This window comes from Hemitrygon akajei, chromosome 17 (assembly GCF_048418815.1).
Source record: "Hemitrygon akajei chromosome 17, sHemAka1.3, whole genome shotgun sequence".
NCBI lineage: Eukaryota > Metazoa > Chordata > Chondrichthyes > Myliobatiformes > Dasyatidae > Hemitrygon > Hemitrygon akajei.
Window position 1 is genome coordinate 43696957 of NC_133140.1, and position 25146 is coordinate 43722102.

A 25146-nucleotide genomic window follows, 5' to 3' on the forward strand; every position below is an offset into this window, starting at 1 on the left:
CTCTATCGTGAGGCAGTACGCTCTTGTTCTAGACTTTCCCACCGTGGGAAGCATCCTCTTCCACATCCACATCTAGGCCTTTTAATATTCAAAAGGATTCAATGAGATTCCCCCCCCCCCCCCCCCCCATCCTTCTAAATTCCAATGAGTACAGATCCAGAGCAATCAAACATTCCAGGTACGATAACCCTTTCATTGCCGGAATCCCGTTCCACACCACCAACTCAACCTGCAAGTTAACCTTCAGGGTGTTCTGCACAAGGACTCTCTACTCCCTTTTCATCTCAGATCCTTGGATTTTCTCCCCATTTAGAAAATAGTCCGCACATTTATTTATACTACCAAAGTGCATGACCGTACATTTTCCAATATTGTATTTCATTTGCCACTTTCTTGCCCATTCTCCTAATCTGTCTAAGTCCTTCTGCAACCTACTTGTTTCCTCAACGCCACCTGCCCCTCCACCAATTTTTTATATCATCTGCAAATTTGGCAACAACGCCATCTATTCCATCATCTAAATCCTTAATGTACAGCATAAAAAGCTGTCCCAACACCGACCCCTACAGAACACTACTAGTCAAAGGCAGCTAACTAGGCAAGGATCCTTTTATTCCCACTCGCTGCCTCCTACCAATCAGCCAATGCTCTAACCAGGTTACTAACTTTCCTTTAATACCATGGGTTCTTAACTTGGTATGCAGTCTCATGTGTGGCACCTTGTCAAAGACCTTCTGAAAGTCCAGATATATAACATCCACTACATCCCCTTTATCTATCCTACTTGTAATCTCCTCAGATAATTCCAACAGGTTTGTCAGCATAGATTTTTCCTTAAGGAAACCATGCTGACTTTGTCCTACGTCACCAAGTGCTCCATAACCTTATCCTTAACAGCTGACTTCAACATCTTCCCAACCACTGAGGTCAAGCTAACTGGTCTGTAATGTCCTTTCTGCTGCCTCCCTCCTTTCTTGAAGAGTGGAGTGAAATTTGCAATTTTCCTGTCCTCTGGAACCATGTCAGAGTTCAGTGATTTTTGAAAGATCATTACTAATGCTCCACAACCTCTACTGTTACCTCTTTCAGAACCCTAATATGCAGTTCATCTCATCTAGGTGACTTGTTCATCTTTAGGTCTTTAAGCTTTTTAGCACCCTTTTTATACCCTTGTAATAATAACTGCACTCACTTCTCTTCCCTCACACCCTTCAACATCTGGCACACTGTTAGTGTCTTCCATAGTGAAGGCTGATCCAAATCACTCATTTAGTTCATCTGCCATCTCCTTGTCCCTTGTTATTATTTCTCTTGCCTCATTTTCTAGTGGTTCTATATTCATTCTCATCTCTTTTCTTTTTTTATGAACTTGATAGCTTTTTTTATCCACCTTGTCAGCCGCAGTTGTACCATTTTGCCTTTTGAGTATTCTTGTCCTGCTCCTTCCCCATTGTTCCAAGAAACTCACACCACTGCTAGTCTGCTGTCAACCCTGCCAGTACCTCTTTAAAATTTACTTTGGCCAACTCTTCTCTCATACCACTGTAATTTCCTTAACTCCACTGAAATACCACTATATCAGTCTTTGCATTCTCCCTATCAAGTATCAAATTGAACTCAATCATATTATGTATCACTGCCTCCTAAGGTTTCCGTTACCTTAAGCTCCCTAATAACCTTCCGTTCATTACATAACACCCAATCCAGTTTAGCTGATCCCCTGGTAGGCTCAATGACAAACTGCTCCAATAGCCAACTAGTTGGCATTTAACAAATTCACTCTCTTGGGGTCCATTACCAGCCTGATTTTCCCAATCTACTTGCATGTTAAAATCTCCCATGACTATCATAACATTGCCCTTTTGATATGACTTTTCCATTTCCCATTGTAATCTGTAGTCCACATTCCAGCTACTGTTTGGAGGCCTGTATATAACTGCCATCAAGGTCCTTTTACACTTGCAGTTTCTTAACTCAACCCACAAAGATTCAACATCATCTGATCCTATGACACATCTTTCCAATGGTTTGATGCCATTCTCTACCGGCAGAGCCACGCCACCTCCTATCCCTCTGATACAATGTGTAACCTTGGACATTCAGCTCCCAACCACAACCATCCTTCAGCCATGATCCTGTGTTGGCCACAACATCATACCCGGCAATCTGTAATAGTGCAGCAAGATTATCCACCTTATTTCTTATACTCCGTCCACTGAGATATAACACTTTGATTATTGTATTTGATGCCCTTTTCGATTCTGCATCCCTAATGCTCTGATACTCGCTGATGACTATAACTTTGTCCCATCATCTGCCTGCCCTTCCTGACAGTCTGATTGCACATTATCCTTGCTTTTTTTTTACCATCCATCCCACCTTGAGTCCCTTCACTCTGGTTCTTACGTCCCCCCCACCCCTGCCAACTAAGTTTAAACCCTTCCCAACAGCACACTAACAAATTGTCTTGCAAGAATATTGTTTCCCCTCGGGCTCAGGTGCAACCTGTCACTTTTGTACAGGCCATACCTCTCCCCAGAAGAGATCCCAATGATCCAAGAACCCGAAGCCCTGCCCTCCTGCACCAGCTTCTCAGCCACATGTTTATCTGCAAAATCATCCTGTTTCTACCCTCATTGGCGTGTGACGCAGGTAGCAATCCAGAAGTTACTACCCTGGAGCTTTCTGCCTGAGATAGTTAGTGCCCTCTAGTAACTACACAGCTAAACAAAGTCCAGCAACTGGGATAACCTCACCTCCCTCCCACATCTCACCAACTTTATTCACATGGATCATCAAATGCTGTTAGTTGCTTTTGATTTCTCAATGTTGCTACAATTCTCCAAGTGTTCCCTGTTTCTTAGTGATAAGGCTCCACAGGGTCCAGCATCTGAGGAAGGACTAGAGGATCCATCTTTTCAGGCTGGTTATTCCCACTTGCGGATACATTTGTAGACATTCTTCTTGGAATACAGATTGGCTGGGAGATGAGCTTCAAGAATAGGGTGGTGGAGGAGGGTGATGTAAATAGAAGGCTATTTCATCTCTAATTATTTGGTGAACTGTTTCCTTTATGAACTTTTACTGAAATTTTCCAGTTACATCTGGCATAGTGACAACCTCACAACGGAGTGAGGAATGCATAGCTACTGGCTGTCGAGGTGATCATAAATATTAACTTTAATGCAACAAGCTCCTTCCAAACTGGAATTGCAGATATTTTTTTTTACAATGTCTTTCTAGTGTTGCATGAGTGAGGTAACTGCTATGCTTTATTCAAACTCAGGTAATTATTGTCAAAAGCAATAGATACAGATTATTCCACTATTTCTATCCCATTGGTTATTTTCAGAGGCTATGAATTTTTTTGATCCTATTTGGTGAAAACCTTTCACAGCATCCTCAAAATCAATTGGGATTTTATAACCAATAATGGGATAGTTTTCATAGTTCAATAATAGCCATTTTTACAGCATGATAATGTTTTGCATTTTGTCTTCTCCTGTGTGATATGCAGTTTAAAAATTTATAACCAGTCATTTGCCACAAGACTAGTGCCTCACTTTATTAGGGCTTGCCAAATCAGACGATTTCCATTTACATTAAAGAAGCTGTTAGTTCAAACCTGGCTCCACATTCCTTCCTCTGTCAAATCATGGAAAAATTACTTCAGTGGAATTGTTAGATATTTTTCCCAACTAATTTAACAGTCATGTGACTTGCTAATCATTCCAAAGTTGTAACAAGCAACAGAGTGGATTATTTGCATTTTTTAGTTCTTGGACAATAATCGGACATGCAGACCACTAGCGCAATAGAGATCCCATCCAGTTTACATGTCATTGGCCAACGGCTCATTCGTGGTATGGATAGGAGCTTCTCAGATCCATTTCATCAGATCATCTAATGCTGTTCAATTAAAATGGAATGACAGGTCTAGAACTCAGTCAGCCAGTCCAGCTACAAATTCTTAAACTCTCATTTCCAGTGTATTTGTAGACTGATGAATTGAAATGACCAGAAAGCTACTTTTATGACCATTACTCAGATATTCTTCTCAAAAGCATAACAGTGACAGCCTCGTTATGAGCCATATTAACATTGACGTGATAGGAAGGAGCATTATCCCTATTAAATATCCTTTTTTATTCTTTCTAATTAAATTCTGTAAATACACCAGTGGTTAGCATTCAAACGGGGTTATATTCCTGCATTTGTTTTTCTCTAAAGAGGAAATTTTGTGCTTTTCAGTATGGTGAGGGTCCATCAATAAGTACCTTTACCATTCTGGGACATGCCCTCTTCTTGTTACCGCCGTTCCTATTCAGATTCATTTATTTATCACATGTACATTGAAACTTACAGTGAAATGTGTTGTTTGTACCAACAGCCAGCTCAACCTCTGGGGGTAGCCCGTAAGTGCTGCCACATATTCCTACACCATCATAGCTCGTCCATAGCATTCACAGAATACATCGTCAACAGTAACAACAACAGAACAACTGCCGTCAAACATGCCAATGACCTCCTTCTCACTCACCCATGCACACACCGAGAGAGTCCTCTAACCGCAGGACAGGCTTTCTGTGGGCCTCCGGCCTTCAGTCTCGTAGAGATCGAAGAGAAGGTGCAGGAGCCTGAAGCCCCACACTCTAATGTTTTAGGAAAAGCTTCTTCCCCTCTGCATAAGATTTCTGAAGAGTCCATGAACATTAACTTGTGATTCCTCTTTCGCACTATTTATTCCGTTTTGCAACTTAGAGTAATTTGTGTATTCCACTGCACTGCTGCCACACAACAACAAAACTAGTGACATACGTCAGTGATAATAAATCTGATTCTGATGCAGCACTTGATAGGTCTCGGGTAATAAAAGAGAAATATACAGCAAACCATTTCAGGAAGCAGAACATTCTTTAAGTTTCTTGTTTAAAAAGAATATGCCAGGGTGCATGATAAGTTGCAAAACAGTGCAAACATTTTCAATGTATCTGGTTGAATGAAAAGCAGATCAAACAGAATTACAGCTGGGTCCTCAATTAAAAGAAATAATGATGCTCCTTAGGGGAAACAGCCAGGACTATTCATTCATTTTAATCTATTTTACAACACAGTAATGGTTATTTTTAGTTTATGGAGAGAGGCGTTTTGTACCAAAAGGATATAATTTACCTTTCAGACATTAAACATGTCTTTCCCTTTTTATATGAGACTTTCAGTACTTGGTCTCAGCATGATTGGCATTTTCTGTTCAGAGGAAGTATTTTGCTTTCATGACAGACAATGGGGAGGAATTCACTTCTGTAGAAATAATAACTGCCGAACAAATTTATTATACACCAAAATAGACTAATTTTTGTGCATTGTGTATCAGACAGAATCAGATTGGGGAATGAATAGGCAGAGTGTCATTTCATGGGAACGTTTTTAAAATAAAATGTTTAGTGAGGATGCATTTATTTGACTTTTTAAAATTTCTTTTAGCATTAATATTATTTGAAGTGAATTTCCTAAACTATAACTAATACGCACACAGTAGCCGCTTTATTAGGTATAGCAGTACACCTGCTCGTTAATGAAAAATGTCTAATCACCTAATTATGAAACTCAATGCATAAAAGCATGCAGACATGGTCAAGAGATTCAGTTGTTGTTCAATCCAAGCATCAGCATGGGAAAAAATTCTGATCTAAGTGTCTTTCATTGTGGAATGGTTGTTGGTGCCAGACAGGATAGTCCAAGTATCTCAAACTGCTGAACTCCTGGGATTTTCATGTGCAACTGTCTCTAGAGCTTAGAGTGAATGGTCCAAAAACACATCCAGTGAGTGGCAGTTCTGTGGGTGAAAACACATTGTTAACGAGAGAGGTCAGAAGAGAACGGGCAGGCTGGTTCTGGGTGACAGGAAGCAACAGTAACTCAAATAACCACACGTTACAACAGTGGTGTGCAGAAGAGCTGATATGAACGCCCAACACATTGAAACCTGAAGTTGGATGAGCTACAGCAGCACATGATCATGAGCACCTACTCAGTGGCCACTCTATTAGGTGCAGGATGTACCTAATAACGTGGCACTGTGTCTATAGTCATTGGCTTATCTGCTTTTCACTTCTTAGATGGAACTTCCAGTTTGTCTTAGGTAAATGTGGATCAGTAGAATGTAAATAGATAGGCACTTGTGGTCACGTTGTAGGCTGTCATACATCCAAAAAAGAAATCAGCTTCTCTTGGTGGAGCATAGCAGAGAATGGGCAAGTATTGATTATAGCGAAGTTTGTGCTGCTTTCATGATCAGAGATCATGTGGTGCAATTAGGATGAGAATGATTACCCGGTAGTTCTTGGAAGGGTAGCTTCATGGAGCACCAGTCCAAGGGAGAATTTTACACCTCAGGGGAGAAACTAAATGGCTGACTTGTCCAACAACACTAACATCTCTCATTAACCATTCACCTTACAGTGATCATAGAGAAGATTGTAGCCTTAATTGTCCATTCTTTCTGGCTGATAGATGTGGTAAATAGGGAGATTCTTAGATAAAAATTTTAAAACTTTCATCAAACTATTGTATATTACATAAACCCTTTTAAAAGTCTTAATTAACAAAGAAAATACTATACAGTAGATATTGGTTACATTAAAAGAAATTAAGATTAATTTTGTGGAACATCTCAAATACTAACAGCAAGTTAGATATGACAATAAGAATGTTTCCACAGTATCCTGTATGTAGGTGGTGATGCTGGAAACCCAGGAATAAATCTCAATGCCATCTACATCATTAGTGTTTATAATGTTAATCTTGACTGTAATGGTAAATTCAAAAACACAATTAGACTTCTGCATTTTAAGCTTATTCACAGTTTTAAGAAAAATAACTATCAATTCAGTCACATAAGTTTGTGCAATTGTAAATAATTTCTTTCTCCAAAGTGAAGGTCCAAAAAAATCACTTCAAGGTCATTTCACATCAATTTGGAAATTTAATTGTTTTTTAAATCCTGCATGCTTTTTTGCAAAATGTCCTCATTTTCTCCCCCCACCCAGCTACCTGCAGTCCCTACTGAATTTGTCCTTGGAGAAGAGGATTGGGCAGTTTATATTCTTCAAACAAAACTTTCAAGAAAGGATCCATAACCCAAAGGACTGGTGGCATTCCTCTGCTGGCTCCTTTTGCTGCGCCCCAATATCTCCAAACAATCAGATTTCCTAAATTATATTCAAAATAATAAAAGCAACATGTAAATAAATTCAAGGCAAGTGATACGATACGAATTCTGGTCTTCAATTTAAACCACTCAAGCCATATTTGGGATTATGAATCTGACCCCTGCAAATGTTTATTTATCTTTTGTAATGTATTTACATAGATTCATTATTTTACATGCATGTTTTATTGGAAAACATAATGTTTAGCTTAACAAGCTTATTCACCTTTTCTTACATGTGAATTAAAGCTATTTTTAAGGTGTACAATTCCATAAATCATACAGTCTGCACTTGGGAAGACAATTTCAGTTTAATATTTGTAATACTAAATTCAAATTTAATTAAGTTCAGCTCATTGATAATTTCCTTTTAGCATTATTTTTATTGCTTTATAATAATTGTATAGTTATCCCATGACATTTGCTTGAATCTATGGCTACTGGTTCAGCACATTCTTTTAACACCTCTCTGTAATCTGTCCAGTCCACTGAATAGCAATGACTTCTGTAGTACATCAGTTTCAGAAAGTGGAATTTTTACTAGACAGCTATTGTGACATATTGGGTCAGTCAGAAATGAAAGATATTCATGCAAGCATGCAATACTTGTAATGAAGTCTCACTCTGACCTTCTGTATGATTGATTCTGTAATTTAGTTTTCTCAGGCTGTGCCAGAAATGAAATGAAATCGTGTTGAACAAGTTCTGAATACCCACAGTGCACCACAAAAAATCTTCAGCCCAAGAGGCTTGAGGGGCAACAGCTGAGCGATTTATCTCTGTGCTATTATAGGCTTTGCTAGCATTCAGAATTTCATTTTTCTCATTTGGTTTAAGAGCTTAATTCTGCAGGTAGTTGTGAATGGAGGGGGGGGGGGGGGGGTTAAAAAAAAAAGTAAAACACAGTTCACATATAAATTGCCAGAACAGGAGTATGTGCAGAGAGCTGATAAAATGTCTGAATACAGCTGACCTTTCATGTTGCTGAAAGTTGCTGGGGGATTCATCCTCATAATTACCATATAGATTATTTTATTCCTCTTCTGCAATGAAACATTTCAGAGAGCAATACTGCTGATTGAATGAAAATTGAACTTGTTAACAGTCTTTCCAGCTTTGACTTAGATGTGCTAGGGGACTCTGGTGTATGTTATGTGAGGTTAGTTTTAATGAATTCTGATATTAACTCAAAAGGAGCAGTGAATGTCAGAGTGATATGCATTTTCCTATAGTCCTCACATATAATGCAGGAGATTTCACTTAAGTATACATACTTAATGCAGAAGATTTCACTTAAGTATACATACTATAATATTGAAGGCAATAGTCTGCACAATATTCAGAACACCAGTTTTTATACTTGATCTGTCCCAGTAAATTGTATATAAGGGAGTTTACGTTCCACGATTTTCACTGACAATATTCCCCTTTTCCATGTTTCCCGGCAAGACTATAGCTGAGGTTGCAATCCTCATTTTAATTGAAATGTGAATTGATGCAGCTAATAGCACACTAAAAAGGAAAATTGCTTTATATATCAAACATATTGGAGTGTAGTTGTACTTGTATGCCAAATCCTGTTAGTGAATATTCATTAGGGTTAAAAAGAAATTGTTTTCACACTATAAACGTGGAGCAAGCATTTATCTGCCTATTTTACCTCCAAGCAAACCATCCAATAATGGCTTTCTTTTTGCTGTGATTTGTGGCATATTTAAGCAGCAGTACAGATGCCCTTTTTTATGTATAAACATTGTATATAACATTTAAATCAATTCACGTTTTTAATCAATTTAGTGAATTAACAGCCTTGTTTGCAGGGCTGCAAGTGAACTAGTTATTTTATGCACCATTAAAATGTTTAATGTCTGGAACGCTTTGTTCTTTTCAACAAAGTGTTGGCTGCAGAGTTGTTTATCTTTTTCCTATCATAAATGTTCCTATGAAACTGTCTATTTTAGTGTTATAACCTTAAGAAATAAAATGGCCTGCAATTATCGTATTTCCCTCAATTTGACATTTAACAAAGTTAACAAGGTTGATGGAAAATTGAGTGACTGAAAATTCATTATCAACAACAAAGACATCAGTCGGGGGAAAAAGTACAAGGATAATGATGGGAGAAACCAGAAATAATGCCTTTGGGTGCTGCAAATGTTCATCTTAAGAAACTGAACATTTTCTAACTTGCTCAGTGACAATTCTAGCTGATAGTACTCAATAACAATCGCACTTAATTCCACTCACTGACAATTCACACTGCTTGCTTGTGCAGTTTAAAATATTTTAGAAAAAGCATTAATAATTTTCGTGGAAGCTGCTATATTTCATATTTACTCCATAACGTTCACTTTTGATTCTAAGAGCTGATCTTCAATGTGCATCACCTATTGATTTTGTGAGCCACAACTTAATTTGTGAGGTTAGTGAACACTTGAAGATCCCCCAGTTATTCATAATTATGTCAACATCAGGTCTCCAAGTTTATAGAGATACATATTGAGGTTTTGCATCAACATGTTGTTATATTTGAATATTTTAATAAAACGTATCAAACACTACAAAGCATTAGAAAATGGGATGAGTTGTCTGTATACAAGCTTCTTCTATAAAACCCTCAACAATGTGTCTGCTGGATTGTGGTTCCTGCCTCATTACTATAAGGGATGTGTAAAATATAGATTTCATATACAAAATACAATGACTTCTCTCCCAAGTTTGACGAGAAAGCCCCTGCATGAAAAAGAGTTGTAATGCAACATCGTCCTCTACTTCCACCCGTGCAGAAATTAACCACAAACATTCTGAAGGTCTTTGTTAAGAACATGTTAAGTGTTCTGTTTCTAATTTTCCATTTTAATCTGTATCAAAGTTGGCTGGTTTATTATGCTTCATGTCTTGAATGCAAAAATGAATTTTCTGCAAATGATAAGAATCCATTTACTATCGGAGTATCGACACAAATACGTAGGTGGATTGCAGTTAAATTACAGACTTATTCAATGCACTTGCGCATCTTACTGTTTGGCACACGAAGATGTTGCACTAAGTCTAAGGATTTGTGTTCTCCTAGTGTGCACTTCAGTAGAAAATTCTGTCCCAACAGACTATGTATTTCCACTCCAGAGAATAATAATTGGGGATTCCCATTTTAATATAAAACAACTTCAACTCACTTTGCTTTGCTTGGTTATTTATGTAAATTATATTTTTAAATGATTAATAATTTATTAGGTCAAATATCCCATGGACAGAATATGCCTCTAGTAGCAATGACAAAGGACGAATTCATTGGACAACTCCAACTAAAACATGCCTCTTGTACACACAATCTCATTTATGGGTCAGTAATATTACATGAGAGCAATCTCCACAGTAAGCCCAATTATAGTTTGGCCTAATGGAATAATTAATATTGTCTCATAACCAGAGTACAACATTTTAAAATGCATTTTATAAGCAATTATATCTTTCCCTCAACTGGTCGTGCACAGTATTGCCAATATTCACATGTTTCCACACTTCAGCTCTGCCACATTTCTATCAGTCTATATTGTCTTGTCTTCAATGACACTTCTCCCAGTCACTGGAGGTAGAATTTTGTCTTCTGGTGGAGAGTGCAGGAGCCAGTAACTTACACAAGATTTCATCTCTGAAGTGATGAAAATCTTAACAGTTACGCTAAGATAATTATTAATTGTCGTCTTTTGCATCAAAGTCTGTATCCACTTAGCTTTATTTGAAACTGTTTTCTTCTTCTTCCAATACAGGACCTGGTCCAGGCACAAGTTCCCCAATACCACCATGATCCAAACATGGGGATGAGGTCTGTTGTTCACATGGCTGATGTTAATCAAGCAGGAATGATGCAACACAATCAGCTGACCACCATTAACCAGTCACAGCTGAGCGCCCAGTTGGGGTTGAATCTAGGAGGGGGCAATGTGCCACAGAATTCACCTTCACCTCCTGCTAGCAAGTCAGCCACCCCATCCCCTTCCAGCTCTGTAAATGATGATGATGCTGAGGAATTCAATAGGGTAGGTAGATTGCTAATTATCCAAAATATTTACATTACATGCTGTTATATACTGTTCCCCTGGCAATATAAATGTGTCTATTTAATGCTATATGTGCAGATGATATTATAGCTTCTTATCTTTAATGGGCATTACTCTTACTGAGAATCTTCAATACTCTGATGTCGAGAAAGATTGACTTTGCTTACTGCAGTGTTTATTGTCATGATTTTGATTCATTTGCAGAAGTGGTTTGGTTGAAATGCAGACAAATGAAATTTCAAGGTCAATAATTGCCGAGTTTCTGCAGGCCCATTTTAAAGTAAAAGCAAATGAACAGTTCCATTGAATGTCACAGTTAATTTTCATAAAATAATTGCAGTTTTTGAGTTTGCTTTGAATGATATTTGATTAACTAATCTGCCTTGATTTGCTTTTGTTCTGTCAAGCACTTTGGAGATTGTTTTAAAACCAGTTAGCTAATCTAGATCAAGAAAGGACTGCTACTGTTTGATTGCCTAAAGCTTTGATCTGCTGTTGCTAAATCCTGCTTGATTCAAAAGTATACTGTACGTTTAAATGCCTAAAGCCATTTCATATATTGTCATTTCTTTTTGATTTATCTAAAACTAAATGTACAAATATTTGTTCTTTCAATTTACCATGGTTGGGAGAATTACATTCCTAAATGAATGATCATTTTTCAACTTAACTTAATCCAAAGCACTTACAAATTTTTACAGTTTTAATCGCCTTGAAGTGAGCACTTTGTGTAATGGAGCATTTTTCTTGTGACCCATTTCAGGTTAGTGTAGAGAAACGAGCTGCGGTTGATTCAGGAAAGAAACCCAAGACACCAAAGAAGAAGAAGAAGAAAGATCCCAATGAGCCCCAGAAGCCAGTGTCGGCTTATGCTCTGTTCTTTAGAGATACTCAAGCTGCCATCAAAGGGCAAAACCCCAATGCCACTTTTGGAGAAGTTTCTAAAATTGTAGCATCAATGTGGGACAGTCTAGGAGAGGAACAAAAACAGGTAACTCCTAGATTTTCTTTATTGATCTTGATGGAGTTGCAACCAATCATATCTTCAGCAACTGAAATAGATTTGATAATGCAGCTGGATTATAGTAATGTATTGGAACTGATACTGATAATACCACAGGGCAATTTTAAGCATGATATTAGTATGTAGCTAGCATTTTTCCCATCTTCTGGGGTACAAATATTTACAAGTAGTAAAAATCAACATTGTCAAATTCCAAAAGTCCATGGCTTATACAAAGGTCCCAACAAAATTGAAGGTAACAAATGTAAACCCAGTATTGTTTTTTAAATATGTTAGTGAGGAAGTGTGGAACTACAAATTAGTTGAACTAGCAATTGGTAGTAAGGAAAACATTAGAATCTATTATTATGGAAGTGCTATCACAGCATTTAGAAAATAATAGGATTAGGCAGTGTTGGCATGAATTAATGAAAGGGAAGTCATATTCGACAAAACCTTGAGTGCTTTGTGGTTCTCAACAGCAAAATAAGGGCAGACTAATACATATGGTGTATTTGGACTGTCAGAAGACTTTCAATAAGCTGTCAAGAAAGAGCTTGTCAAACAAAATGAGGTTACATAGAATTGAGGATGATATACTGGATTGGTTTGAAGATCAAAAATGGAGGGTGGGAATAAAGTTATTTTCCAGTTAGGAGAATAAGAGTAGTCTGGGCCCTTGCTCATCTTATACTCTAATTTGCACTGGGTCCCTTTTAAATCATCTAAATCTGATGAACAGGATAAGGAAACTAAGTGCAACACATCCACATTAGCTGATGATATCACATTGTGTTGTAGAACGAATTATGAGAAGAATACTGAGAGACTTCAGGGGATATAGACTGGCTAAGTGAATGGACAAGGAGAGAGCAGATGGAATATTGTGCTGAAAGATGCAAGGTCATCCACTTTAGTAGAAAAATAGATAAGTAGAATTTATCTTCGATGTTGACAGTTGAAAGGTGAAGTCTTCAGAAGGACCTCAGCAGAAACAATAGACAAGTAGGAAGGAAAGTGATTTGTTTTTCCTTTGTTGCATGGACCTGAAATTATATAGGACCCTTGTGAATATTGTTCAGGTCTGGTTTCCCTGCTAATGATAGAGGAACTACAACAAAGATTTACTACATTGATTCCTGGGATGGGGTAATTGTTCTATGAGGAGACAAAAAGTAGACTGGGCTTATACTGTCTTGACAACACACACAAAATACTGGAGGAACTCAGCAGGCCTGGCAGCATCTATGGGGAAAAATGTACAGTTGTCATTTCAAGCCAAGGCCCTTCAGCAGAACTTATTTGTCTTGCACTGTCTTGAGTTTGGAGAACTGAAAGGTGATCTCATTGAAATATATAGGATTCCTATGGGCTTGGCAAGATGCTTGGAGAGACATACCTGGCTGTTGTGTCTAGAACCAGGAATCACCATTTCAAAATATTTAGTTGGCTATTTTAAAAAAAACGGTGAGGAGAACTTCCTTCACTAAAAAGAGCTCAGAGTTTGTCACAGATGATATTTAATGCAAGTTCGAGTTCAATATACTTTAGTTAATTAAGGGAATCAATGGAAAGAATGTTACTCTCGGAAAGTGGCATTGGGGTAGAAGCCATGTCTTGATCTTGAATGGTGGATCAGGTACAAAGAGCTAACGGACCTGTTTGTGTCTTCATTTCTAAAATATTTTCAAATTTATATTAATCAAATGCTGCAACATTGTTGCATGTTACAAAATTCAAAATTGTAGAATGCTGACAAATATTGAAGCTACGTACAGTCTTTGAGAATATGCTTTTTTTTGTGAATATAGGTATATAAGAGAAAAACAGAAGCTGCCAAAAAGGAATATCTAAAAGCTCTTGCTGCCTACCGAGCCAGCCTTGTTTCAAAGGTAATTTTCTGAAGGTGCATTGTGAACGTGGTTTGTTTGCTTATGCTGGTTTTTATAGTTCATGCTAGGTCGTGGGTTACTGTGAGAGTCAAACTGAATTAAACCTTCACAAATCACATAACAGAACTTGGTTTTATATCACAAGTGACAAAAAGTGAGTGACAAAAATATCTGCAGCACATATTGGATTTATGGAAAGAAGCTGCATTTCATCATTTGTCATCTCTGTCAGAATAAGTTGCTGCGGTAACATACATCTTTCACCAGCTCTATCATCGGAGGAAGAAAATATAATTTATTTTTAAACAAAATTTTAAATGTAGGTCAGAAGGCTATGAGTTCAGGGCCCACTGCTAGGATCTGAGGAAATAGTCTAGGTAGATAGCTTAATATAAGACTGATGGAGTTCTACACTGTCTTTTAGATCAGACAATGAAATGAGAGTTTCTCGAGTAGGTTTGAAAGATCCCACAATACTTTTTAATTGAGAGTGAGGGAGACCAATACTTAGCATTTGCATATTTTCACTAAAGCAAATTTTTTGGCCATTCATTTCATATTCTTTGGGAATCTTACTGTTAGCAGAATAGGCCCATGCATTTCCTATATTTCAGCAGGGAATGCACGTCATCATTTCCCTGAGAACTGTTCAGCTTTTGGAATGATGATGCCATATCATTTCTTTCTATTGTAGAACTAAAATATGCCAGCGGGTTAAACTATCAGATTGTATTGCACCTATTATGATGTAGATCTCACCAATGGCCATTGAGCTCGAAACAATGGGAAAGGGATTTAAAGTCTGACAGGAGGGGTGGATTTGGGCTCTAAGTTCATTTTGAAGGAGCATTAATCAAACTGGGTGGAGATGTTCCAGGGATCCATAGATACAGGTAAATAATTATTGATGATGACCATGGCAGTAAGTGTGAGAGAGATCTGAAGATTTTGATTCATAAAGTTCATTGCATTAATGTTCTCTTAAACATGCTTCCTCAGAATTGGAATGAGATGTTACAGAGGTGATTGGAGATAGAAACTCCCTTGTTTTCTTATCTTAACATACCTAATTCCTTAAATGATTACCTTCCAAACTGCATCTAATATTCTTGTTAGATTTGGCTAATTTACAGCGATTCCTCATGTTATTTATGAGAGACTTGAAACTAAAAATGTAGATATTCATTGTTTAAGCATTAGAAATGTTTCCATTCAATAAATTCAATGCACTGGAGAGGTAAACAAGCAATCATGAATCAAGTTCAATTAATTCAAAATAATAGTTTAACATAACCCTTTTTTGTAAAGATCCAACTTAGTCAATATCTTATACACATATTAAACAAAAAGATATTCCTGTGAATGAATTTTAAATAAACAAGGCTGTCTGTATTCAACTTTATTGAGAAAATGCTAGCATGTGCACCAAACAAACTTCATCAATTCCTAATGATACAAATATATTCTTGTTTAAAGACGTGAGTAAGCAATTGATTAATAATCACATCTTTTTTTAAAAAAATTAAGATCTTGGCCCCCAGTTTGCAAAAGCAAAAGTAATCATGGCTTTATATCACTGTTTGACAGAAAACACTGTTTGACATTCTGTCTACATTTACTGTTTGACAAAAACTCTAGAAATTCATTTGTGCAACTCAATGCAGAGAACGAGAAGTTGATGTCAATCATAGTTTGCTCCATTATGAATTGTTATGTGACATTCTTTGCAGATGCAACCAATACTGAATAAATAAATAGATACTAACTTCAAACTTTTAATAACTTATTGTGGTAAAAGAGATTGAAAAATTAGGCCTTGTTGAATGATGTACAACTAGGTTTCTTATGTTATAAAATTTCTATTACAATTAAGAAATATCTTTCTCTATCCCTTGATAAAAATTTTAGGGTGCTTAAAATACTTTGTACAGAATTTATATTTTTAATTCTACTATAATCTTAAATACATATAACATGCTTTATTTTGTTTACTTTAAAATGTGTAAAACATGAATTATAAACTGTGCCTTTTTTATCTTTGGCTTGTTGCCTGCAAGAACTCTTCAAACGATTTAGTTAGGTTGGCATTCTTGATTATTTTGTTGTTCCTTGATAGCACAGGTCCCTGATTAAGAATGCATGGCTGAAGGTCATAAGAGAATTGAGAGAAACCACCCCACAGATCTCACTACATTTATATGAGCAGCTTTCATTGTGGTCATTGTGGCTTGGCTTGCCTCCCCTGTACCACTGACTGCAAAGTCCAAACCATCATGTTTGTAACAGGCATGTTCATGGATAGATAACCTTCCGATTTCTTATAATTGGTTCAAAATTGCTCCAAATGATTATTCATCACAGCATGCCTTTGATATCTGATTTTTATTGCTGCTTATTATCAGATGGCTGGTTGAGATATTTTCCCTTCATTATAGCTGGTAATGATCAACATATTAATTTACCAGCTAACTAGCCAAATCCCTCAAGTGCTGCAGAATTGATTAAAATGTTTCCAGTGCATTTCACTGCAAAAATATACTAAATAGAAAGGAAAAGTTGTTAACTACTTCCATGTCACTTAATCATATCTGGTTCTTTTTGTTCAAGTAGTGACTTCACCTATTCAACCTCCCATTTATATTTGTGTATTTTGTTTAGCAAAATATTGGGTTGATCTATGCTAAGGAAATTCTCTTGAATCATGTCTGTAGTATCTTTAATCTCAACAACAAAGGTGATATGTTGAAGAATTGATTCCCATGTCTCTGATTTTAAGCTATTCTACAGTGATGAGTAACAAATTACCATCCATAAAAGAAAATCAGCCTTTGACAGTCCACCCCAACTACCACTAATGATGTGGAATATACTTCAAAGCAGTAGGGAAAAGTTAGCCAAGTTCAAATAATGTGGAGATGCACGATTACTTCTTGGTCAATAGTATTATCACCACTACATATGGATACAGTGGTTTATAAAAGTCACATGCATTACTCAGTTTAAGGTTGCTGCATTTTGTTCTTTTCACAGGCTGCTGCAGAATCAGCGGAAGCGCAGACCATGCGTTCTGTGCAGCAGACTTTGGCATCGACGAGTCTTTCAACCTCGCTCCTTATGAATTCATCACTTTCGCAGCATGCATCTGTTTCAGTGTCAACCCAGTCCCTGCAACAGACCCTGCCAAGGGCAATTGCCCCCAAACCAATGAGATTGTCCCTGCAAGGCAGTCAGCTGGCATCTGTTCCTATCACACCAAACATGTCAACAAACATTGCCACCCCCATGGGGACTTCTATTGGCACTACAATGGTCCCCACTTCACCCACACCCCAGTTAAGCCCTCCACTGCAGCCTCAGCAACACCAAATGCAGCAGATGCAACAGCATCAATTGCAACACTTCCAGCAGCATCACATGCAGCAGCAACTGCACCAGCAAATACAGCATCAGCATCAAATCCAACAGCACCAAATGCAGCAGCAGCAAATGCACCATCAGATGCAGCAACAGCAAATTCAGCAGCACATGCAGCAACAGTTGCACCAGCAGCTGCAGCAGCAACAGATCCAGCAGCAGTTACAGCAAATGCAGTTACAGCACATGCAGAAACAGCAAATCCAGCAGCTGCAGCAGCAGCAGCAGCACCCACCTCAGCACTCACCACCTCAGCATTCCCCTGTTGCATCGCAACCAGTGGTGGCCTCACAGATAACTTCTCCTCTTCCCACACGGTCAAGTCCACAGCCAGTCCAGCAACAACAGCAATCTCCACTACAAACCCAGGCCCAGACCCAAGTATTGCCACAGGTCAGTAAGTATTAAAAATGAAAAAAATTCCCTGTGAATCAAGTTGATGTGCCATGTGACTAATATTGCTAAAATGGGAATTGAGTGGTATTTCATAAATTGATGTATCCGGTGTACTAATTACCTCAAGCTGTTTGTTATAATAAAAAAAAACATACTTCAGGATCTTCTTTGTCTTGTGATATACTGATCACAACATGGTTTTTTAGTAATGAATTATGCACCCATTAAGTTTATTGTTCATTATAATGTGAAGCTGGCATTTCAGCTTCGTTCCGTACTATGTATAAAATACATTTTGTACAGCAACACATTTTGCATACTTTGAAGAAAATGTAAAACTAGACAAAAACTGTTTAAATAAAAACTATAGCAAATAAAACTGTGTGGTAATTGCTATAACCATTTTTGCAAATCAATATAGAAAGTGAAATAATCTTGCACAATTAGATGAGTTAAGTGAAGATTGACATTAGCCAAATCTATCTATGGTTTAATTGGGGGCTTTGAATAAAACATTCCCATTAGTAAAACATAGTAAAAATTTAATTAAATTATCACCACATTCTATATTTTTATTCTACAGAAATTAATATAATTTTCACTCTTCTATGTCTGTACACCAAGTAAATGAAATAAGAATTATCCTTGTAGTATTGTCTCATGTAAGCTCTCAATAGCATGTCCACTATTTGAGCAATATCAGCTTACAATTAGAAAGGAATTGGAATCCGTAAGGAGCATCATCCACAGAACAACTAATATTGATTTTTTTTTCTTGGTGGGAAATCAACAAATATATTACTTAGGGGGAAAAGAAGCCCTTTATTCCATCCTATTTACTTTAAACTTCATAGAATGTATAGATCTTATTGGATTTAGTTCACTCTTGAGGAAGGCCTTCATAATTCATTAGTATCGATGGTCCTTTCACACTTCAGAAATGAACCCCACAGATAACACACTGATTATCTGAGTCTACAATTGGATGACTATCAGGGAAATGCAGTTACACTCTATGTACTGGTATGCTGCTTTGCAAATAAAATCCATCTGCTTCACCATCTCCAGTGACCAATGTTGAACAGAATATCGAATGCATAATGAGTTTGATTTGACGAAGCAGGAAATGAATTAAAAGCTACTTCAACTAGCCTCAGATTGCCTCACGTTTTACTAACTATATTTTTTCTTTAAATTCTCTTAGGATATTTAATGCCAGCTTCTCTTTTTGATTGTCCTCCCCACATATCATCAACAAGACATTTCAGGATAGCATTCTACTCCGCAGATGCAAAACTAGAATAATGATACAGCACATATAGGAATACTAATAAGAATCTAAGATAATATAGTTAAGAAATAACATTCATTGAATTAAACTGTGTTCTAAATAGTTGGCAGTAGTAAAAGATCTTATCAGTTGTCTAATCGTTCATCAGTAAATGAATTTGTAATTTGTATTAATAGCATTGAGAAAGAAGTACTGAGCACCTTTGTGCATACTGCCTGCACACAGATGGGATTAGCAGTTCACTTTATTTCATTTCTCATCCAAGTGCTTCAGAAATGAGGCTGCCATTATAATGTTCTCTGGAACAGCATGGCTGCCGTCCCCAGCTGTCTCTAGTGATTAATTACAGCATCTGTCCTGTCAGAAGCTATAGTGGAGAAGTCTGGTTAAAATTGCAAATTAGCACTGGCAACAACCTTAAACTGCTGATGATAAAATGAAAATTAAAAACAGCAAGTGTCATGCATGACTGGAATCCCAATACACACTGGGGTACATGCTAGAGTCTGTGTCCACAGCTACCAGCTATTAGATGTAAACAGAAATTAAAATAATAAGCAGTCACAAAATAGCAGGTATTGTGCTGAGGCTGAACTACAGTGTTTCATTGATAAGTAACATGCATTTCTCATTTGCTCTGCAACTGTTCAGCATTTTGATCCCTGTGTACAAATATTTAATGGTGTAGTGGTGTATATCTGATTAAATTCTTAAATCCATTGCTCAGAATAAATTAGATGGGAAGAAAAGAAAGCTTTGTGTGAGGAAATTATCTCCTCCAATTAACATTTCATCTGCTATCAGAAAATTAATGTGAATTAGGCATTGAGATAATTTGGTGCAAATTAGCTTTTTATATTTTATTGTCAGGTATAATTACATTTTTACTTCTGACAAAAGAGTAATATGAATCATATTTTAATTTATGTTTATATTTGGCTATTTCAGACATTAAAGTTTGCATGACTCATTCTGCCCCAGGGAAATTAGCTGCCTCCAATGTAAAATTATGATGTGATATCTCACTTGCAAGCACAGAATTTTTCAGTCCCTTCATTGCCTATTCATGGCACAAATGTTTAACATGTCAATAACGTACCATCGCATAGAAAAATAAGGAGTTTAACAGTTAGGTTTAAATAATTTTATTTGTTTTCATCTAATGCGACAAGATTACACACAGGGATTTTTAACATGCTGGTGGAGAGTTGTATCATTATTCCCATTAAACAGCTTTGCATTAGTTGAATGAACACAAAGTTTTAATTATAGTTGGCACTAGGTCATTAATCACTAACTTAGAGTACAACAATCCTGGTGACTGTATACAGCATAATTTCAGTCAGCCATTATCACCTGACCCATTGATGTTTGGAGTATTACGAGACAGATGGATTAAATATCTCAGGTTTAACCAGTGTCTTCTGCCTTACTCTATTGAATAGTCTTTAAGCATTTGGAAAGATTCTTTCTATTACCCACTTCATGGAGTAGTTTGTAATACTGGACTTGAGTATAACCTTTCTTGCCCCTTTGTTTGGCTTTTGTTTTGTAACAGCTGTTATCATCGTTTTTGGTCAGCTGTGATTGCTGGAGGGAAAATAGGACCAGATGGTGTTTTGCTATGCATGAATGGAGTGTTAGAGTAGTTTGGACTGAATAGGCCACGATTGAATGGTGTCTGTTCACCACCTGCCCCCTTAGCAGGCAGTACTTGGATCAGAGTAGCATGATCTGTCTTGGACTTAGTAGATTTGGATGGGAAAACATAAGAGAACTTTGTTGGATTTAGCTCATATTTATTGATCTGCTGTGAGGGCAGCAGTATTCTACAGTACACAGTCAATTTGATTTAATTGGATATGACACCCCATGTTCATGTAATCTATCATTGTTTTCTTTCAATACTGTTTATCTGTTTGTTCCCATGGAAACGTGGGATTGCCATATAGTATCAGCTAAAGGAAGGAAGGAGGCAGGAAAATGTCTCAGTGTGTGTTTTTCCTTTTGTTCATCTTTTTATAGTTGTGCTGAGTATAACAAAGATGCAAATCTTCAGAAAGTGTCTCCAACAGTTTACTGGTGCAAGCGCCAGTCTGAAAATGCAAAGATGCAAGGCATGATAGCATGCTTGAACCGTATATTGTTGTCTCAATTAATTTCAAAGATTAAAGTGTGCAAAATGGTGTTTTTACTCATTTTTAATTTGAATAGTAATTACTAATTATTGTGCAGACTCTACAAGGACAAGCTCTCTGAATATAATGCTGATCTGTGCCTAAAATGACCCTCCTTTTGTTGTGGAGTACTCTGCCTACCTAATTTGTATGCAATCCTTGCTGGTCCTTGTCTGTTGGAAGCCAAAGTATGGTTTTCTCCATTCCAGTATCTACAGGTCATTCCCTCCTTTGAAAAGAATGATTGTGAGTTTTGTTACCATGTATAAAGTTTAGTGCTTGACCTTAGACAGAATTCAGGGTCAGGTTGGGCATTTTCTTTATTCTCTTCCATTGTGCACTCTCTGTACTTAGCATGAGGCTACAGCAAGTTTGCAGCTTGACACTCAATATATGAAGACAAGCTAATAGGACCGAATCCGCATTGTAGAGACCCCCATTTATTCATTACAAGGACTGTTGGTATCATTATTCCTTGCCAACTGTTGATTCTACATTTACATCTTGTTTGGGCACCACAGGGATAGAAAATTTCGCCGGGTCCTTACCCTCCCCTTCACAGCCATTTAAACATTGGATTAATTAGAGGAAAAAATTACCTATTTAAATAGTTTTTAACTACTTCCAGACCTTTTCACCACCTCCGCCTGAAGTCCAGCCTGTCATCAGCTCTCCCCCACCAACTCCTGTGGGTGCTACCACTCCAATACGATGCATGAGGACTGGCTGCTCAAATCCACCAATCCCAAGCGTGGAGTGGGATAATGAATACTGTAGCAGCGAGTGTGTAGTTAACCACTGCAGGTAACATTTCACATATACCTGTTTTATCAGATTAGTTACAATATCTAAATGAAAATGTATTTTTTCAAGGCACACAATGGAAAAAGTTAGTTTGGAAGCAGTATGCACAAATGAAATCAAAATCTCAACCCACAGTGGTAGGCATTTAAATAGATATATCCAGTTCAAGCCCTTTTGTGGCTGAAAACAAGAATTAGGCAACACACTTTATGTTGTTTTAGACATGACAATACATCCCCTCCCTGGATATCTATTTTCATTATACAAAACTTATCAGCCATCAATCCTTGTCAGTTGGCAGAAATCAAATAGTGATTAACCCATTGAGTGTACTAATGTACTGGAAGATGAATCTTCTGATTATAAAACTAATATTCTTAGTTGATGGAGCATAGATCATTGTGATTAAACGTTATTACAATGATAGAAGTTCTGAAACAATTGCATTTTGGAACTGCCGGTAAATACTGTAACTATCCATTTGCAATAGCAAACTGTATGGCATATGTTAAGGACATGGTCTTTATATATTATTTTATATTCTTTTGAAGGACTGAATATGAATCCTAAAATCTTTTATTTTGCCTTAGTGTAAACAACAATATCAGCCATTACAACTTTAAGCTATTTAATAGTTTCTTTTCATTGTAGCTCTGAATTAAAACATTAATGTGAATTCGGTCTTCATATGATATAGATGGAATGGTGAAACATACATGTTTTAAAAAAATCATGAATTGTTGATATTTTTCTATTGCTAACCCATGGAAAAAGTGATAGGCTCGCCAGTGTCACATTCCTTCCTGACAGTGATAAACAGTAAGATGTGGAAACAACAAGCTGAAATAAAACTATCACTGGATATCATTATTTGCTGCTGTTAGCATTGCCATTGTGCACATTGCGAGCAGTTACTTGCACCTGGTGTATGAATGTCATTTGAAAAATTACCATTGGTGTTAAGGTGCAAATCTTTTATTACTACCATTCCTGGTTGAATCACACTGGTCAGTTGAAACATCACTCAGTGAATGAGGGATTGCAAAATTGCAGAGCATTTGACTGAAATGGATGTTTTTCTGTTACTACTTCCAGTTACAAATATTTCACGAGCCGGTCTGAAATTCTAAGATGAGTGATGTCATTACAATGAGATGGAAAGACTGATCTATCAATGTGTATCTTACTTATTGCTTTTTGTCTGATAGGTTTCTGAAAATGATAATTGAAATAAAATACATAATCATACTCTTCTAAAAACTGAGACATATTTTGTCACTAAAAATCTAATCTCAATCCTTTGTTCAAATGTCATAATCATGCTCTCGTCAAGATTGGTAGAGAAAATGTGTGTCTGACTTTGCTTGAGATTAAATCTAATAGCAGTAAGGTTAAACTCTCATGTCTTCTATAGGGATATCTTCATGGCGTGGGTTGCCTCTCGTAATCAGAGCAATACTGCTTCGGTGAAGTGAAGATTTGCCATCAACATTTTTGAGCCAAAACTCAGCATTTATCAGACGGACTGCCAAGAAGATGTTCTGAAAGGCAGCCTGACATGCTTTGTTTCCTTGTAGCTACATGGGCACAGACTTCAGAAGGCTTTCCAGTGACAGGCTGTACAGACTTTCTTTAGGCCCACCTGCCATTTCTGCCAGTGCCTGGAGAGCTGGCCATTTTACATTGTGTAATGTAGCTTCAGATGATTATTTTGTTTGACATGAACTTAAAGGGCATGGCTTTTAGTAAATGACATGCCTCTGCATGATTGCTGAAGACTGTGAGAAGACTCAGATGGAAAAACTTCTTTTGTGACAGTGATGTCATTGTGACCAGTCAAGACATAAAGTACTGAGTGAAGCATAATACTTAAACGGAATGCTAATTACTTTTTTTTTAACCATAGCTCTATCACTTTCTAATGGCTTAAAGGGGAAATTAGATTTTTTTGTTCAGAAAATCTTTCCATTTTACCTATTGTACACAATGATCAACTTTAGGAACATTGGTTTCTCAAAGATGTAATTATTTTCTAAGTTCTTAAGAAACCAGGTTCATCATGTAATCAAGCAATCATGTGATATCCATGCAAAATCTTTTTCATTATTAGTTTCTATTTCTGCAACCAAAAAGCATTATTTTAATATGTACTGTATTGTAGGAATTGCTTTTTGTATAGCAATTTCTTAGCATAGTCTGTTCCGTTGAACTGTGGCTTCTTTAAAGAAGAGTTCTGTGCAGAAGGCCAAATGCTTTTAAAAAGCTCCTCTTTAATGTAGTAGTCAAGTTAGAAATGGCTAGAGAAAGAAAAGCCCATAAACCAAAATCAATAATGTTTAATATTTTTACTTCTGTATTTAAATTTTTTGTATTAAAATGTGTTCTTATTTAAGGTTTAATTATTGAGAAACAATAGCGGATGTATTAATGATCGACCATGCAGTGAAACGTGTTTCTTCATTCAGAAACAGAAGTTTTCTTTCTCTATTGTAATTGATCTTTGATTTCCTTATTTTGGCTGTAATAAAAAGAGACATGAAAATACTTAAGAGACTGTGTCGTGAACCACATCAAAGATAAATTTCCCATTGTGGAAGGCAGCACTCTGACATTTTTTCGACATAATTATCAATTCGTACGTCAGGGTATTACGATGACGGATGTGTCACATCTCATGTAGGACAACTAAATCCACCAGAATACAGTAGAACTGGGGAATCCAGATGGTTTCAAGGTCAAGAAAGTCACTGTAATGTTGTAGGTCCAACCACTCACCCTGAACCTGAGCTCAGGTTAGCAATTTTATTAAAATCTGCAAAATGTATTAATGAGGGTTTCTGAGAGTTACTCCCATTCCAATGACATTGTGTAGTGAGCAAGATCTCTAACAAAACAGAT

The 25146-nt window shown here is 36.9% G+C and overlaps 1 protein-coding gene across 7 annotated transcripts in view; it reads left to right on the top strand.

Moving 5' to 3' along the window:
* Positions 1–24792, top strand: part of tox3 (TOX high mobility group box family member 3) — a 99627-nt gene extending 74835 nt beyond the window's left edge. For 5 of the 7 annotated variants that reach the window (XM_073070018.1, XM_073070020.1, XM_073070019.1 and 2 more), the window contains 6 exons: positions 10981–11250; positions 12035–12262; positions 14086–14166; positions 17197–17973; positions 22073–22248; positions 23663–24792. In XM_073070018.1, coding sequence (XP_072926119.1) covers positions 10981–11250; positions 12035–12262; positions 14086–14166; positions 17197–17973; positions 22073–22248; positions 23663–23723 — 1593 coding nt within the window. In that variant the 3' untranslated portion in view covers positions 23724–24792. Of the gene's footprint in view, positions 1–10980; positions 11251–12034; positions 12263–14085; positions 14167–17196; positions 18438–22072; positions 22249–23662 lie in introns of those variants that run through there. The other 2 variants (XM_073070021.1, XM_073070023.1) reach the window with 2 other exon arrangements.
* The last annotated feature ends 354 nt before the right edge of the window (positions 24793–25146 follow it).